We start from the raw sequence: 19,861 nt of genomic DNA on the forward strand, positions 1-19,861 counted from the left end.
TTTAAATTTTTTCTAATTAATATTAGAATAATGAACATTAGTGTTTGAAAAAGACATGATTGTATACCTAGAAATTTTTATTATTTTTTTATTTATAGAAAAAATCTGAAGGGCTAATCATAAGCATAAAGGTGACTTCAACTGTATGTTTAATGTTTTATTTCTTAAGCTGGATGGTGGGGTACATGCCAGATGAGACTCCTCATTGAAGATGATTTGTATATGTGACTTAATCTCCATTTGATCTCTTTTGAAACTCCTCTAAAATTACAATACATAAGAAAAAGATATTAGCCCGCAAGGATTAAAGGAATGGGAGAGAAGATCACTGTAAATGAGAGCTATTAACATAATTTTGAAAGTTGGAAAGTAAAGAAAGTAAAAATGTAAGTATCTATAGTAAGGAATGCCAACAGGAAACAAATGACCTTTCTGTAAAACTCCTGTATTTAATTTCTGAAAGACACAGGAATTAGATGCATTAGGCATATCTGCAGTTATGAAGTGGAACTGAGAATAAGATTGTTTGAGCCATTTATAAGGGCAATTGACCGATCCCCAGATCCTCTTCCTTATTCTACATGGCCACATAGTTACCTTCACTTCCTCTGACAGAAGGTTGGATGGAAGCTTGCTGTCTAGAGAGGCTGAACCAGAGAAGTTCTGGATTCTGGAACAGCAGACACAGTAAGAGTGGGGTGAAATACTGTACTAATAATGGAGATGAAGTAAAAGTCTGGTGGCCAGGTTTATGGTCTCCAACAGAAGACTGGAATTGCTTCTTGCAGAAACTGACCAGCTGAAAAGACCAAAGTATACTGAAAATGAAATGGCTGCCTACCCCTCTACAATGAGGCCCGCTGCTTAATAAACTTCACCCACTGCACATTGAACTCGCATTCAGCATGTTAATGCCTCACTTTTAAGTGTAAATGGATTGTTGAAAATCATCAAATATTTGAAACCTACGGAAAAAGAGATAAAAGAAATGACAAAAGAGTCCTAAGAATGCTATTCTTAAAGATATAATTAATATGTGTAAAGGACTGAATACTTAGTACGAAAGCAAAGAAAAAAAATGGACTATAATGAAAAAGAAAACCAGAAAACAAAAATAACCAATAAATTTAGTAGAAAAGTGGAAGGTAAAGTTGCAGCCATTTCTCACAAAAAATCATACAAAAAAAAAAAACAAGGAAAAAGAAAATAGAAAAGTGAGTACAGTTCATGAAGGAAGCCTAATAACCAGTTAAGAGGTGTTCCAGAAAAAGGAAATACATGGAGGGGAAGAAATTATCAAATAAATAATACATTTCCCAGAACTGGAATATACACATTTTAAAATTGGAAAGATTTTTTTAAAAAAGATTTTATTTATTTGATAGATCACAAGTAGGCAGAGAGGCAGGCAGAGAGAAAGAGGGAGAAGCAGGCTCCCTGCTGATCAGAGAGCCCAGATCGAGCGGGGCTCGATCTCAGGACCCTGAGATCATGACTTGAGCCGAAGGCAGTGGCTTAACCCACTGAGCCACCCAGGTGCCCCAAAATTGGAAAGATTTTTAAGAAGATCTATATTAGCTACAGTTGTATAACAATGATCTGACATTTATATATATTACAAAATGCTCAACATGCTAAGTGTAGTTATCATGTCACCACAAAAGTTTATTACAATATTCTTGACTATATTTGCCATATATGTGTATATATATATATATATGCTGTGCTTTACATCCCTATGACTTACTCCTTTTATAAATGGAAGTTTGTATCTCTCAATCCCCTTCACCTATTTTACCCATCCTAACCTCCCCTTTCCTCTGGCAGCCACCAGTTTATTCTCTGTAAGTATGAGTTTGTTTATTACTTAGTTTGTCTATTTTGTTCTTTAGATTCCACATGAGTGAAGTCATGTGATATTTGTTTTTCTCTGACTTATTTCACTTAGCTCGAGGTGCACTCATGCTGGCAAAATTTCATTTTTTTAATGACTAACATTCCATTGTATGTATTTCCCATATCTGCTTTAGTTGTTCATCTATCACTGGAAACTGAAGTTGCTTCTATACATTGGCCACTGTCAGTAGTGCTGCTGTAAACATAAGTGTGCATATATCTTTCTGAATTAGTGTTTTTGTTTTCTTTAGGTATATACCCAGAAGTAGAATTGCTGGATTCTATGGAATTTCTATAACTAAGTTTTTGAGGAGCCTCCACCACTGTTTTCTGTAGTGGCTACACCACTGTGCATTCCTACCAACAGTGCATGAGGGTTCCCTTTTCTCCATGACTTTGCCAATACTTGTTATTTCTGGTCTTTTTGACACTAGCCATTCTGACAGGTGTAAAGTGATATCTCATTCTGGTTTTGATTTGTATTCCCTCAGGATGAGTGATGCTGAGCACCTTTTCATGTGTCTGTTGGCCACCTGTATGCTTCTTTGGAAAAATGTCTATTCAGTTCCTCTGCCCATTTTTTAATTGGATTATTTATTTTTTTGTGTTGAGTTCTATGAGTTATTTATATACTTTGGATATTATCCCCTTATTGAACAGATGGTTTGCAAATATTGTCTCCCATTCAGTAAGGTGCCTTTTCATTTTGTTAATGGTTTCCTTCACTGTGCAAAAGGTTTTTATTTTGATGTAGTCCCACTTATTTATTTTTGCTTTTGTTGTCAGTGCCCGAGGAGACATATCCATAAATATGTTGCTAAGACCAGTGTCTGAGAGTTTACTGCTTATGTTTTCTTTTAGGATTTTTATGGTCTCAGATCTTACATTTAGGTCTTTGATCCATTTTGAGTTTATTTTTGCATTTGCTTTAGGAAAGTGTTCCAGTTTCATTCTTTTGCATGTAGCTGTCCAGTTTTCCCCTGCCGTTTATTGAGGAGACTGACTTTTCCTCTTTACGTATTCTTGCTTTGTGTGTTGTAGATGATTTGACCCATACAATCATGGGTTTATTCCTCGGTCCTCTATTTGTTGTGTTGATCTGTGTGTCTATTTTTGTGTCAGTACCGTACTGCTCTGATTACTATAGCTCTGTCATATAATTGGAAATCTGATATTCTGATACTCAAGCTGATACTCAGCTTTGTTTTTCTTTCTCAAGATTGCTTAGGCTATTTGGGGTCTTCTGTGGCTTCATACACATTTTAGTATTATTTTGTTCTAGTTCTGGGAAAAATGTTATTGGTATTTTGATAGGGATTGCACCGAATCTGTAGATTGCTTTGGGTATTAGGGACATTTTAACAATATTAATTTTTCCAATCCATGAGCCATGGTCTATCTTTTATTTGTGTCATCCTCAGTTTCTTTAATCAGTGTCTTAAGGTTCTTAAATATAGTCTTTTACCTCCTTGATGAAATTTATTCCTATGTGTTTTATTCTTTTTGATACAAATGTCAGTGAGATCATTTTTAAATTTCTCTTTCTGCTAGTATTTATTGGTATAGAGAAATGATATAAATTTCTGTTAATTTTGCATCCTACAACTTTACTGAATTTATTTATTCTGATAGTTTTTGGGGGGAGTCTTTGGGTTTTCTATATATAGTGTCATGTAATCTATAAGTAAGATCAGTTTTACTTCTTCCTTATCAATTTAGATGCCTTTTCTTTATTTTTCTTGTCTGATTGCTGCAGTTAGGCATTCCAGCACCATGTTAATAAAAGTGGTGAGAGGAGACATCCTTTCTTGTTCCTGATTAGAAAGCTTTTAGCTTTTCACTGCTTAGTATGATGTTAGCTGTGGGTTTGTCATGTATGGCCTTTATTACATTGATGAAATGATCTTTTGAGTGATTAGCACCTATACTAAGGAACATTATCCTCTTTCAGAACTTAAATTAAAAACAAACAAACAGAACTTTGTTCAGTCTACCTTGTATGTTTCTCCTGTGAGTCTCTTTTACTATTCACACAGACACTTTCCTTCTATCACCAAACATGTGGAAGTTTCCCCCAACACCATGCAGTTCTTCCTGAAACCATCTGGAGGGGTCCTACAATTCAATTCAGCTCTAACACTATCTACCTGAATATAATGTCAGATACCACAAGTTAAAGGCTCAGTCCCACAAGACTGCTGCCACCCCACTTTGGATACCGATAGTAAGTAGTAGGTCCCCAGGTTACCCACAACTTCTTTCCAGCATGGCTGCAAATCAGGTTCCCATGATCCCTCCCTCAGGTTTGATTAATTTGCTAGAGTGGCTTATAGAACTCAGAGAAATACTTACATTTATCAGTTTATTAAAGGATATGATAATGGATACAGATGAAGTAGATGAAGAGATACATAGGGCAAGGTCTGGGAAGATCCAGAGCATAGGAGCTTATGTCCCTGGGGAGTTGGGGTATGTCATCTTCCTGGTGTGGATGTGTTCAACAAACTAGATGCTCTCTGAACCCCATACCGTTGGAGTTTTTATGCCAAGTTTATTAGCCAAGTATAAGGCACCACATGAAGACATATTCAGGTGTTCAAAGTTTCAAAAAAAAAATACATGACCCATGTCCCCTCTCAGAAAGCATGGGAAAACATACACAGTATTATAATGAATGAGTAAACCGAAAAAAGAGGAAATCATAGTATAGGAAACAGGATAGCGAGCACAGAGAGAGGTAAAGGGAATTCCAGGATATTTAAGAGATGTCCAAGGATGACAGTTTGTATCAGGCCTGGAAAACAATGAGACTAGAAAGAAGCAGGAAGACCGAAAACTGATACAGATATCTTCAAGGGGGAAAAAAGAAAAACTGATTTTTGTTGTGTTTGAGTATATTGGGAACAGATTTTTAAGACTTACAAGGTGTTTCAAGGTGAATTAGTAATATATATTTAGAAAATCAAGTGAATGAAAAAATGAAGCTTGCCATATATGGCCTTTATTATGTTGATGTTCATTCCCTCTATATCCACTTTGTTTAGAGCTTTTATCATAAATCATTGTTGAATTTTGCCAAATGTTTTCTCTGCATCTATTGAGATGATAATATGTTTTATCCTTAATTTGTTAATGTAATATATTACATTGACTGATTTGTGAATGTTGAACTATCCTTGCATCCCTGGAATAAATCCCACTTGACTGAGGTGTGTGATCCTTATAATGTATTGTTGAATTCAGTTTGCTGATATTTTGTCGAGAATTTTTTATCTACATTCATTAGGGATATTGGCCTATAATTTTCTTTTCTTGTAGTGTCCTTGTCTGATTTTAGTATCAGGGTAATGCTGGCCTCATAAAATGAGTTTGAAAACATTCCTGCCTCTTCTGTTTTGGGAAGAGTTTGAGAAGGATTGGTATTAATTCTCTGAATGTTAGGTAGACTTCACTAGTGAAGCCATCTGGTATGGAAATTTTGTTTTTGTTGGGAGGTTTTTGATTACTGATTCAATCTCCTTACTATTAAGCAGTCTGTCCAAATTTTCCATTTCTTCCTGATTCAGTTTTGAGAGGTTTTTTTTTCCTTCTAGGAGTTTATCCATTTCTTTTAGGTTGTCCAATTTGTTGGCATGTAATTGTTCATATTAGTTTTTTTATGATCCTCTCTTTTTATGGTGCCAGTTGTAACATTTCCTCTTTCATTTCTGATTCTGTTTATTTGAGTCCTCTTTTTTTTTCCCTTGGTAAGTGTAGCTAACAGTTGTCAATTTTGTTTATCTTTTAAAGAAACCAGCTCTTAGTTTGTTGATCTTCTCTATTGTCTCTTTAGTTTCTATTTCATTTCCTTCCACTCTGATCTTTGCTATTTCCTTCTATGACTTTGGACTTTGTTCCTCTTTTCTAGTTTCTTGAGGTGTAGAGTTAAGATGTTGTTTACTTGTTCGGGTTCTTTCTTAATGTAGGCATTTGTCACTATGAACTTCCCTCTCAGAGCTGCTTTTGTTTCATCCCATAAGTTTTGGTATGTTGTATTTTCATTTTCATTTGTTCTCAAATTTTAAATTCCTCTTTTGACTTCATCTTTGACTCATTGGGTTTTTTTTTTTTTTTTTTTTTTTAGTAGCATGTGTCTTAATCTCCACGTATTTCTGAATTTTCCTTTTCTTTTGGTAATTGATTTAGAGTTTCATACCATTGTGTTCAGAAAAGCTTGATATAATTTCATTCTTCTTAAATTTATTAAGACTTGTTTTATGGCTAATATAATCCATCCTGGAGAATTTAATATGTGCACTTGAGAAAGAATGTGTCTGTTACTTGTGGATGGAATGTTCTGTGTATATCTGTTCAGTCCATCGTATCTAATGTGTCTTTTGAGGCCAGTGTTTCCTTATTATATTACTTTTAATATTTATTCAATTTATTTAAACTAATAGAAAAACACAGTTCACCCTTCTCCCACACTCAGCTCTTGCAACCACCAATCTCTTTTCTGTATCTATAAGCTTGGTTTGTTAGTTTTGGGTTTTTAATTTTTTTTTAGATTCCACATATAAGAAAGAGCATTTTTTTTTTCTCTATGACTTATTTCACTTACCATAATGCTCTCAAGGTCCATCCATGTTGTCACAAAAGACAAGATCTCACAGTTGACAGCTAATATTATACTCAGTGGTGAAGAGCTGAAAGCTTTTTCTTTAAGATCAGGAACAAGATAGAATGCCCATTTTTCCACTTTTATTTAACATAGTATTGGAAGTCCTAGCCACAATAGTTAGGCAAGAGGAAGAAATAAAAAGCATTCAGATCAAAGAGGAAGAAGTAAAACTGTTACATTTTGCTGATGACTTGATGCAATATTTAGAAAAACCTAAAGACTCCACCAAAAACCATGATAATAAATGAATTCAGTAGTCACAGGATTCAAAATCAATATATAAATATCTGTTACATTTCTCTATACTAAAAACAAACTATCAGAACAAAAAAGAAAACAATGAGAATATACCATTTATCAATATTTATGCACCCAATATAGGGAGTACCCAAATAGATAAAGCAAACATAAACAAACCTAAAGGGAAAAATAGACAATGATACAATAATCATTGGGAGCTTCAGTACACTACTTTCAACAATGGATAGATCATCCAGACAGAAAATCCATAAGGAAACATTGGACTTGGACTATACTTTAGACCATACAGAACTAGCAGACATATAAAGAACATTCTATCCAACAGCAGCAGAATATACATTCCTTTCAAGCACCCATGGAAACATATCCAGGATAGATCAGCTGTTAGGTCATAAAACAAGTCTTAACAAGTTTAAGAAAACCGAATTTATTTCAGGCAACTCTTTGGACCACAATGGAATTAAACTAGAAATCAGTAACAGAATGAAAATTGAAAAATTCACAAATATGTGGAAATTAAGCAACATACTCTTGAACAACTAATAGGTCAAAGAAGAAATAAAAAATATCATGAGACAAATGAAAAGGAAAATTTTTATACATTAATAGTGAGCTATTAAAAATGAATAATATAATTCCATTTATAATAGCATCAAAAAGAATAAAATATTTAGGAATAAATTTAACCACAAAGGTGAAAGATCTGTACACTGGAAACTATAAAACATTGATGAAGGAAATTGAAGAAGATACACATAAATGGAAAGATATCTTATGTTCATTGATTGGAAGAAGGAATATTGTTAAAATTTCCATACTACCCAAAATGATCCACAGATTAAAAACTGTCTATCAAAATTCCAATGGTGTTTTTCACAGATGCAAAAACAAATAAACAAACAAAAAACAATCCTAAGATTCATGTGAAACTACAAAGAACTCCAAATAGCTAAGGCAGCCTTAAGCAAGAAGAGCAAAGGCATCACACTTTCTGATTTCAAATTATATTACAAAGCTACAGTAATTAGAACAGCATGATATGGGCATAAAAGACACATAGATGAATGGGACAATTATGGAGACCCCAGAAATAAACTACTCTTTGCCAAAGGTGCCAAAAATACATGATGGGCAAAAGAATCTCTTCAATAAATGATTTTGGGAAAACTGGATAGATATCCTCATGCAGAAGAATACTAGACCTTTATGTTACACCGCACATAAAAATCAACTCAAGATGGATTAAAGACTTAAATGTAAGACCCGAAATTGTCCTAGAAGATACTAGGGGCTCCTTGGCCAAGAGCTTTTTGAAAATGACAAAGAAACACAGACAACAAAAGCAAAAATTATCAAGTGAGACCACGTCAAACTGAAACATGTTTTGCATAGCCAAGGAAGCAATAATGACCAGGCAACCTATGGAATGGGAGAAAATGTTTGTAAACCATATATCTGATAAAAGGTTTACATTCAAAATCTCTAAGGAACTCTTACAACTCAATAGCTAAAAACAAGTAATCCAATTAAACATGGACAAAGGACCTGAACAGACATTTTCCAAAGAAGATATACCCAATGGGTATATTAAAAAAGCTCTTTAACATCACTAATAATCAGGGAAGTATAATTCAAAATCACAGTGAGATATCACCTCCCACCTGCCACGATGACTCTTATCAGGAAGTCAAAGGATAATAAGTGTTGGTGAAGATGTAGAGAAAAGAGAACTTTTATATACCGTTGGTGGGAATGTAAACTGGTATAAACATTATGGAAAACAGTATGGAGGCTTTTCCAAAAATTAAAAATAGAACTATGATTTGATCCATCTATCCCATTTCTGGGTGTTTGTCTGAAGGAAATAAAGGTCTACAAGGTCTTTGTCTATTAGAAAATAATATAGTGATATTTTTACTTTTAGAATTTTAATTTCTGATTTTGTATGTAGCCAAATTTTTGTTCCCATGGATATTATGCATATTTCAAAAATTAGTGTACATGTTTTTCAAAGGATTATTTTTTCTCTGAAATGTTTGACTTTAAAATTTTGATTCCTCCTTAGATTTAATTTTATTACATTTAGGGTTTTAAAACCTTCTTCTATAAAATCTATAGTTTATAGCCGAATTGGATAGAAACATAGGATCCACTTAAGAGAAATTGGCCAGATCTATTTAGTTAAACAACTAAAGATCAATACTGGCTCAATGTCTAAAAGAGGGAAATAGCAAATGGCTATAACCTTTCATTTTTACTTTAATTTTATTGCTTAAATACCTAATTTCTAAAACTGGATTAGCATTTACACATGTTGAGTATAAAATTAAAATTCATCTTTTCAAAGTTTTATTTATTAATAGTAGTAAAACAAAACTGTTAGACAAACCAGGAGTTTGAAACACAAAAGATAATTCACAAACTTACTTTTAATTTGAGGTGGTAGAAGACAAAGACCCTGAAAGGATTCTTTCTTCATGCCCGGAAGAAAAAATTTATCACTAGATTTTTGGTTAAACATGGTAGATTGACCACACACATTTATAATCTCTCCTTTCTGAGTTACCACTAAATTACATGAAAGAAATCCATAAAGGGGTTGTATAAAATGAATACATCCACAAAGTCAAGGAAAAAGATTGAGGAGGAAGATCTCAGTAGATAGTAGATCAACATGTATTTGGAAGATGACAAATGAATGCAAGAGAGTGCCTGGAGACCAGGGAAAAATGCCAGTTGCACTGCAGAGCTTCCCAGAAAGGCTTAGGACTTGAATGCATCAGGTTTCATGTGAGGCAGTTAAAAGGGGTATTGAATGAACTTTGTATACAGAGAGATTGAGCCTTTTGTCTTCTCAATCCCTTAAAGACTGGCTAACAATGCCCTTACAAAGGAGACTGGTGATATTTCTTCTGAGAAAATTCATTGGAAGAGGGTCTGTGGACACTGAAGGGTAGGCGAGAATCATGATACTAAAAGCAGAATTGTGAGCCCTTTGATTTAATCTCAAAACTTCCACCACAGAAATCTTTAGCCTTCTTAATCTTCAACCAAAGAGAATACTGGAAAGTTCTTCAAAGAGCCTTGAATGACCCCACAAAAAAATGCCTCCAGATATTGACATTTGGTGATTCCCTCAAGCTGGTTGATTACTCTGCAGTGAAATCCCAAGCTTCCAATAAGTTTTACAGGCTTTCTATTGAAGTAAAACATGTTCAGTAAATATGGATATACTTATACACATGTATATATAACAAAAATTTAAGTGTAAAGGTTGAGGAATTTTCTTAAACTTAATGTAATCGTGTAATCAGCATTAAGATCAAGAGATAGATAATTAGCAGTACCATAGAAGCTTCCCTTCCATACTTTTCCAGTCACTACTACCAACAGAGGTCGACCAGTATCCCAACTACTAGTGCTATAGATTAATTTTGCCTTTTTGAGCTTTGTATAGGAATGTTATCAGGAATCAGAAAGGCACTAGAGTTTGCAACAGCAACACTGGAAGCTAGAAAATAGTAGAACAGTGTCTTAATTCCTGAAGGAACTTTATTAACAACTTAGAATCATACACTCTAGTGTTACCTTTTATTATGAAGCATATATATATATATATATAAACATATGTTTATATAAATGAAATTATATAATACATACACATTTGAATCTAATTTTTTGGTTCAGTTTTATGTCTGTGAGATTCATTCATGTTGTGTAATTGTAGTTTATTCAGAACAACACCACAATTATTTATGCATTCCCCTATTGATGGGCAATATCTTCCATTGTTGTCTCTGGGTAGTTTCCAATCTGGAGCTCTTAGAAATTATTCTTCTATGAACATTTTTACACATTATTTAGTGAAATACATACACATTTGTCTTGAGTATATACCTTGAAGTAGAATATTGAGTCCATCACATCTCAGTGCTTCATTGTAATATATAAAGAAAGCCAGTGATTACTAGGTATTTGAATAAATCCTCCAAAAGAAAAAGAGAACAAAAATGAACTCAGAGTCAAAATGAAAAATTCAATAGAAGAATTTGAGGAAATTTCCAGAAAGCAGAACAAAAAGACGAAAGAAGTAGAAAATAGGAAAGTTATGTCTGATGAAGAAATATAAAAATAAATTATAAGAAAACTTCCCTAAAGCCACATAGAAAGAATTCTCAGCATAAGAGATGTAAAAGACTCATATCAAGGCATATCATGAAATTTCTGAACACCATGAATAAAGTGAAGGTTCAGAGGAAAGAAACAATTCACACTCAAAGGGTCAGGAATCAGGAAGGCACTAGAGGGCGCCTGGGTGGCTCAGTGGGTTAAGCCGCTGCCTTTGGCTCAGGTCATGGTCTCGGGGTCCTGGGATCAAGTCCCGCATGGGGCTCTCTGCTCAGCAGGGAGCCTGTTTCCCTCTCTCTCTCTCTCTCTCTGCCTGCCTCTCTATCTACTTGTGATCTGTCTCTGTCAAATAAATGTTTAAAAAAAAAAAAAAGAAAGGCACTAGAATTTGCAACAGCAACATTGGAATCTAGAACGAGTAGAACAGGGTCTTAATTCCTGAAGGAAAATTATTAACGACTTAGAATTTTACACTCTGGTGTAACATTTTATTAGGCATAAGGGTAAAATGAATTCATTTTCAGACATGCGAGGCTTAAAAAAGTTACCTTCTGGACCGCTTTCTCAGGAAGCTTCTGAAGGATGGACTCCAGAAAGACATGGGATGTAAGAGCTAGAGATTCACCACAGAGATGAAGGGAGTTGTCAGGGTGATAGTGCGAAGACCTACATAGAGCTAGCTGTGCAGCAGGCCCCGAGAGCAACTAGTCTGATTGCAGCAGGAGGATAGAAGTTTCTGGGAAGGGCATTTCCAGGAAATTTTTTTTTTTAAGAAAAAAAGACTTTGAGTTATTTTCTGGCATTTGAGTATTTGAAAAATGATAAATGTTTTAGCTGACTTATAAACTTATAAAAGGAGATTATAAAGCTGACTTATAAACTTATAAAAGGAGATTATAAAGTATGGCTTATAGGGAACAATATTTCATAGTGATCATAACTGATGACTGATTGATCAATCATCATCAGTCATGTCAGGATATAGGTTTTTGGGGTGGAGGTTAGGATGTGGAAATTAGTTGTGTAAGAGCTAAATTCTCACATGATGTATTAGAAGTCAGTGGATTATTTCTAAAATCAATAAATTGGAAAATGGCAGTGTAAACATATTATTTGGAAGTATAAAAGTAGGGGCACCTGGGTGGCTCAGTCAGTTAAGCACCTGACTCTTGATCTCAGCTCAGGTCTTGGTGTCAGGTTTGTGAGTTTAAGCCCTGTGTTGGGCTCTGCACTACATGTGGAGCCTACTTAAAAAAGAGAAGTATGGAAGTAAATACCAAGAGAAACAGTTAAAAAAAAAAAAAAGAAAGTTATTTGTTTTTAATGACTGAAACCGGGAGGAGAAGGAGAGGGGCTGAAGGGACTATTATTTTGTACTTCCTGATCCTTTGACATTGTTGGATCATTTCAAAAAAGTAATAAAATATATTCTTGCATTACTTGGTAAATACATACTAAAACATTAATGATAAGTTATTTCAAGGAACAATAGGATTAAAGTGTCCCCAGTAAAAGGGAGTCAGATATAGAAAGAAAGAAATATAAGTTTACCTTTTGTATTTAAAAGGGCTTTTTACCCTTATTTCTGGTTTGGTTTTGTTTTATCCTAGGGCTTCAAAAACAAACCAAAAAAGATGGGTCACATAAAACCAGACTTGATTGACGTTGACTTGATCAGAGGTGAGTTCTAAAGTTGGTTTATGTATTTTATTATATTATTTCATTGTAGTGCTAGACATTCTTTTTTAGATACCTTCCCTCTATGATAGTATATTTTAATTTCCAAAGGGAATATTCTTCCCTCATCATTCAGGCCTTGGGACTTTTTTCCCCCTTTGCTTTGGTTCTTTGTGGCTATGTAATCACATTAGGTGAAAGAGGGATGAACTTGGAAACTGATGTTTTGTAAAAAATACATTGTATAACATTCAAGTCAGCCTGATTTATTTTGAGTTCCTGTCCTAGTGATTGAGGCAAGAAGTTATTGTATTTAATGAACATCTAAGAGGGTTTTTTTTTTTTTTAAGATTTTATTTATTTGACAGAGAGAGATCACAATTAGGCAGAGAGAGTGGGCGAAGCAGGCTCCCTGCTGAGCAGAGAGCCCAATGTGGGACTTGATCCCAGGACCCTAGGATCAGGACCTGAGCGGAAGGCAGAGGCTTAACCCATTGAGCCACCCAGTGCCCCTAAGAGGATTCTTTTTAACTAGACAGGTTATATGGTGGTTTTTGCCCTCAGCTGTTTTTAATACAGTGTTAGCAAGTAGGCATTAGTATAGTGTATGTAAATGTTTGATGTTATGTTTTATTGTATATTTAAAGGCTCAACATTTGCCAAAGCCAAACCTGAAATTCCATGGACATCTCTGACTCGGAAGGGGCTTGTACGAGTTGTGTTTTTCCCCTTGTTCAGCAACTGGTGGATTCAGGTGACCTCTTTAAGAATCTTTGTTTGGCTGCTACTGCTTTACCTCATGCAAGGTAATTAGAGGGCTGGAATGAATTATGACAGTTTCTTTTGCTGCTTTTGCTATTAGATAATTCAGACTTTACTGTTCTTACATTTACCCTTTCATTTGAGAGTTTAAAGTGCAAAGAATGAAGGGATATACACCATTTGGAGATCTTAGATTTATTTGCACACAGAAGGCAAACCAATTGTTCAACTCATCTTTCTTGAATTTCCTTCCACCTGTCTTACTGGCCAGGCCTTTTCAATCTTTGTTCTGTGTGACCTCTGAATATTGGATTACCTCAAGGTTGGGTCCTGGATTCTCTTCTCTAGGTACTCTCATCAAACCCCTTTGTTTAAACATAGCTGGTAAACTGATTCAAATTTATATCTTCAGGCCAGATTTCTGTTGAACTTCAAACTTGTAAATCTAACTGCGTGCTTTTAGGCATTTATGTAGAGAGATTTAATAGGTATCTTGAACCTATCATATCCAACATGGAACTCTGGGATTTTTTTTTCCCCTTCATGGTCCATCACACCAGCATCACTTTGCCTAGAGCACTACAATAATGTCTACTCAGAGCCTGCTTTCTACCAACCATTCTTTTCACAGCAATTAGAGAAATCTTTTACAGTAGAATCCGTATCACGCCATTTTCCTGCTTAAAACCCTGAGAGACTTCTCACTGGTGTTGGAGTGAAATCAGTCCTCACCACAGCCTGCAGGGCCCTCCATGATCTGTTCCCTGTTGGCCTCTCAGAGGTCATGTCCTACCGCTGTCCTCCTTGCCCGCGGAGGCATCATGGCCCTTTTTCCGTACTGCACACAGAGCTCTTCCTTCTGTTTGAAACAGTCTTACGGATTTTCACATGGCTATCTTTTTTCTCATCTTTAGGATCTAAACTCAGATGGAACTTTCACTGGGCAGCCATCCCTATCTATACTTTTTTTTTTTTTAAATTTTTTATTTCTTTTCAGTGTTCCAGAATTCATTGTGTATGCTTTCTAAATAGTACTACCGTTCCCCGGAAATCTATTTTAATTTCTGTACTGCACAACTACGTGATATTGGCTTTTCTCTTCTCACTACGTGCAGGAGCCCAGCACATTCTCTTTACCACTGTATGGCCACTGCCTAATGGGAATACTTTGTGAAATGGGACCATGTGTGCACTCTGGTCATACCCAAACAACAAGACATGAATTAGAACAGAGGTTGAGTTAGGGTGGAAGGATTTGGGGTGATTTTTGTTTTCTTTTACCTCTGTCGGTTTTTTTGAGTTAAGTTATAGAGGGAAAGATAAGTGTCTGAATTTACAAATCTGTAAGTTTAATTTTCTAAAGTCGTGTACAGTGCTGTCCAATCCAGTTTCTGTGGTGATAGAAATGTTCTGTCTGTCTTATCCAGTCCTATGCGGCTGTTGACGACATGGGAATAGTGGGAATAAGGAACTATATTTTTAGTTTTATTTCATTGTAATGAAATGGCTGTCATTTTAATGGCTGGATAATATTCCGTCATATGGATACACCATCATGGATACACACCATCATTTAAAATAATCATTTTCATGTCTGTGAGTCTCTCATATGGATTTGCCATAAATACTTTTTATAGCTACTTAATATTCCATTATATAAAAGTACCACAACTTATATAACTGTTCCCATAATGTAAGCATTTAGATCGTTCCTGGGTGTTTTATTTTTCCTATTAATTATGCCATTGTGAACAAAATTTTCCATAGTTTATATTTCCTTAGAATTTCTTCTCTGAAATAGAATTAAGAGATCAAAGAATATAAACATCTTAAGGCTTATAGTACATAAAATCAAATTGCTAGTGGTACACTTCTTTTGGAAAGTAGTGGATGAGAGTGCCTGTTTTACCAGAGTCTGACCAGCATTGTTATAATTTTAAAGATTGTTACCTAATTGGATATACAAAAAAATTGTGTTTTGCTCATTTGGTCTGCATTTTTTGGGTATCTTGTAAAGGTGAGGTTAAATATCTTTTCACATGTTCATTATTGAAGAATTTCTTTCTTTTTTTCTGAGATATATTAAATTATATATGTTAAATTTTCTTTTTTTGTTTTGTTTAAGATTTTATTTTTTTATTTGTCAGAGAGTGTGAGAGAGAGCATAAGCAGGGGGAGTGGCAGACAGAGGGAGAAGCAGGCTCCCTACTGAGCAAGGAGCCCAATGCAGCACTTGATCCCAGGATCATGACCTGAGCCGAAAGCAGATGCTTAACCTACCAACCCACCCAGGAGCCGATATACATTAAATTTTCATATACACCATGGTCTCTTTCTAAACACATATTCTGCTCAATTGATTTGTCTTATTAATCTCATATCTGCACCACATTTCTTTAATTACTATAGTTGTTTAATATGTAGTAGCATTGAGCAGAAATATTCCTCTAGGATTCTTTTCCATTATTTTCTGAGGCGTTTTTACCTACTTTTTTTTTTTTCAAAATAATTTAGAATTATTTTATCCTAATCAGAACAAACAATAATTTGTAATTAAACTGTAATCTCCTGCTTCCCATGAAGATATAGATATATTTGAGGGGAATGGGAAGAAAATAGATCTATCTCACCTTTTAATCAAGTCTTCTGGTCTATTTCCCAATAAAGCTTTGTAGGATTTTTATTTCTTATGAGGCCTGCTTAGATCTTCTTAAAATTACACTCAAATTTTTTTATTGTGGTAAAATATACACAACATATAATTTACCCTCTTCACCATTTTTAAGTTTACAGTTGGTGGCATCAAGGCCACTTCTGTTGCTGTGCAACCATCACTACTATCCATCTCTGAACTTTCTTCATCTTTCCAAACTGAAACTCTACCTATAAAACAGTAATTGCCGGACTCTCCAGTTCCTCCGGAAGCTCAGGCCCCTAGCAACCATTCTATTTTCTTTTTATTTTTTAAAGATTTTTTTATTTTATTTTTTTTTATTTATTTGACAGAGAGAGATCACAAGTAGATAGAGAGGCAGGCAGAGAGAGAGAGAGAGGGAAGCAGGCTCCCTGCTGAGCAGAGAGCCCGATGTGGGACTCGATCCCAGGACCCCGAGATCATGACCTGAGCCGAAGGCAGCGGCTTAACCCACTGAGCCACCCAGGCGCCCCATTCTATTTTCTTTTTCTGTGAATTTGACTACTTAGATACCTCATGCAAGTGGAGGCAGGGGTATTTGTCCTTTTGAGCTTGGCCTGAGGCACTTAGCCTGTTTTTAAGCCTCATCCATACACAGCATGTACGCTTCCTTCTTTTTAAATGATGAATAAGAATCCATTATACGTATGTCCCATATTTTGTTCATATATTCATCCATCAGTGGACGCTTCAGTGCTTCCTCATAAAAGTGAAATATTTTTATTTTTGTTGTTGCTCCCACAGATATGACACTTTTTTGTTTTATAAATTTCAGCTGGTTAGTGCTGTTACATTTGAAAGCTGTTAGTTTATGTTTATTAAGAATACTTATGCTTAATGCATTCTATTATACCCTCATTAATTTTAATAGTTTTTCAGTGATTCTTTTACATTTTCTAACCCTACAGCCACGTTGCTGGTAAATAATGAAAATCTGGTCTTCTCCTTTTTCATACATTTCATTGGCTATGATTGAATTAGTCAGCATTTTCAGAGGAGCATTAAGTAGTAACAGTAAGAATGCTCATCCTTTTGTTCCTGGTTCTGAGTGTCTTTCTCAGTATGAGGCGTGTTCATTTCCTCTTTGGTATATTAGAGACGTATTTTTATATTCCTAGTATTTTAGAAGAGATTGGCATTTAAGATTAATTATAAATCAGGAACAAATGTTGATTTTTATGGAATGCTTTTTCACTATAGAAGTTGGCCAAACTCACAGGTTAAAGGTATGGTCCTTCGTAAGATTCCCCCCACTTCAGACACCAGCCTCACTTTGGGAGTCCCCAGGGCTACGCTTACTTCTGGCCCACTGGCTACAGTTTTGAAGGTCCCCTACTGATTCCTTTGATAATTCACTAGAATGACTCCCAGAATTCGGGAAAGTGCTATACTTACAATTACAGTTTTATTATTCTAAAAGTTTTATTGTATGAATTAGAAGAGATGCATAGTTTGGGGGGAATCCAAACAGGAAGTTTTCATCATTCTCAGGGATATGGTACACTTTTTGCCATGATGGGTAGCAATACTAATAGACTTGCCAATCAGGGATGCTCACCCAAGCTCATCCAGAATTTTTACTGAGGATTTATTATATAGACATAACCAGTTGAGTCATTGGCCAAGTAGGCAACTCAGTCTTTAAGCCCTCCCTCTACCTCTCCCCCAGGGGTCAGGCTGATACACAGTGGCTCAAAGCCTCAACCCTCTAATCACATGGTTGGTTTCTCTGGTATGGCTAAACCCATCCGTAGTCACCTTTGTTGGCACGAACTATCAGGTTTGGTCCAAGAGGCCCACTGTGAATAACTTCCATCACCTGAGAAATTCCAAGGATTTAGAGGTTACCTCCCAGGAATCAGGAACAAAGGCCTTTTACCCAATTGTCAATTGAGATAATTTGTATATATGTGACCCAAATTATGTGTTATTAAATTATCAGATTAAATCATTTCAGTCTACAAATATGTAAATGCCTACCATGTCTATACATATATTGTTCTGTCAAGTCTCTGAGATAGATTTTTCCTTCCAGCATAAACTCTGCATTGGTCTTGGTGAATTATTCAGATTTATGGTATTTTAATTACTCATTCAACAAGTATTAGATATCCATTATGTGCTACTTACTGATCTAGCTATAGCATCAAGCCAAATAGACAAAAATCCCTTCATTCACAGTGCCAGCCTTTCAGTAGTAAATTTCTGTCCACATTCACAAGCCAGCAAGGTTTGTAGTTTATTGTTTTGGTGCTATCATTGTTATATTTGGGTGATAGGGTGTTAGGGTATGAAATGAAATTGCTAGCTTTTTCTCCACATAGGAATAGTTGATATATTACAAGAATTATCCTTATGTTAAAGTCTGAAAGAACTGATCTGTGAAATTTTATCTGGATGTTTTGGGATGTAATTTTTGATGTTTTCCTGTTCCTTTCACCACTGATTCTTTGGACAGTTCACATGCATGTACGAAGAGGCAGTATAGCATAGTCGTTTAGAGTAAGGACTCTAGAGCCCATTTGCCCTGGTTCAAATCCCAGCTTTGCTAACTGCTTGGTACCGGTGTGGGCCTTGGAAAAATACTGTTCCTCTGAGCAGAACAACACCTCGTAGTATGTATCATACAGCATTTAGCTGTTTGGTGGTGGAGAGCCTTTTGAAGTATCCAGATTCTTATACTGCCAGGAAGGCAAATCCTTCAAACCCATTATTCTTCTCTTGCTCTGTGACCTAAGGCCTCAAATTTTTACTCAACTGATGTGCAGGTGGATTGCACTGTTGAAATTATGTGCTTTCTCCTTGTACTTTTCAGATTGATAGGTTTTTGTAGCAATAGTTTATGCAATTGCTAGGATTAGATATAAAGATGGGCCTTTCTTTATGTTTTACATTTTGAAACCTCTTCTTTTCAGTTCTAGCACTCGTGTTGTATTTTATGATGCCTATTGTGAATGTAAGTGAAGTGCTTGGACCCTTGTGCCTTATGTTACTCATGGGAACTGTCCACTGTCAGATCGTGTCTACTCAGATAACAAGGCCATCGGGAAACAATGGAAATCGGAGAAGAAGGTAAGATGAGAAATTACACTTGTAGTTGTGTATTTTCTAGGAGGTGCATTGTACACGCTTACAAAATCCTCGATGAAATCTTCTGTTTTGCATGCCTTTTGAAATTATTTTTTTGGCTCTCACTTTTCTTGATGATAGGAAACATTGTCATGACCTTTTAATCCCAGGTGGGATTTTGTCATTCAGTACAGTTGTTAAAAAGGAAAAATCTGATACTATATTGTACTTTATTAAAATTTACCTTAAATAGTGATGTTGAAAACACATTTATCAAAATATAGTCTCAATCAAAATTTGGTGAAAATTCACTGTATAAATAAGGGTGTTAGTACATTAGGTTAGTGCTACTAGAATTTTTACCTTTTTTTTCAATGGTACATAATAAAAATGGATTTCTAAGTATTCTGAGCTTTTAGTAGAGAGGAATTTGACATTTCTACACATTGAGGTCATGTCGTGTTTTTATTGGTTATGTGCTATGTGTGGTTTTGGAACTGTTAAAATTTTTTTTTAATGTTATCATTCCTCAGAATATCTGTGGATTTTTGTTCCCCTAAACAGTTACTAAAGATTTTTTTTTAATTTGGTATGATGAATTTCAACATATTTATTCTTATTTTTGAATGTTATTTTCAAAACTTTTTTTTCCAAAAAAGCATTCCTTGATAATTCTGTTCAATTAATTGAATTGAAAAATTGAATTGAATTGA

At 35.1% G+C, this 19,861-nt stretch overlaps 1 protein-coding gene across 5 annotated transcripts in view; it reads left to right on the forward strand.

Annotated features, from left to right (window-relative positions):
* Positions 1-19,861, forward strand: part of PHTF1 (putative homeodomain transcription factor 1) — a 43,182-nt gene that overhangs the window by 5,965 nt on the left and 17,356 nt on the right. For 3 of the 5 annotated variants that reach the window (XM_046027215.1, XM_046027224.1, XM_046027231.1), the window contains 3 exons: positions 12,556-12,625; positions 13,270-13,428; positions 18,995-19,151. In XM_046027215.1, the coding sequence (XP_045883171.1) occupies positions 12,556-12,625; positions 13,270-13,428; positions 18,995-19,151 (386 nt within the window). Of the gene's footprint in view, positions 1-281; positions 387-5,901; positions 5,921-12,555; positions 12,626-13,269; positions 13,429-18,994; positions 19,152-19,861 lie in introns of those variants that run through there. The other 2 variants (XM_046027237.1, XM_046027245.1) reach the window with 2 other exon arrangements.

This window comes from Meles meles, chromosome 1 (genome assembly GCF_922984935.1).
Source record: "Meles meles chromosome 1, mMelMel3.1 paternal haplotype, whole genome shotgun sequence".
NCBI lineage: Eukaryota > Metazoa > Chordata > Mammalia > Carnivora > Mustelidae > Meles > Meles meles.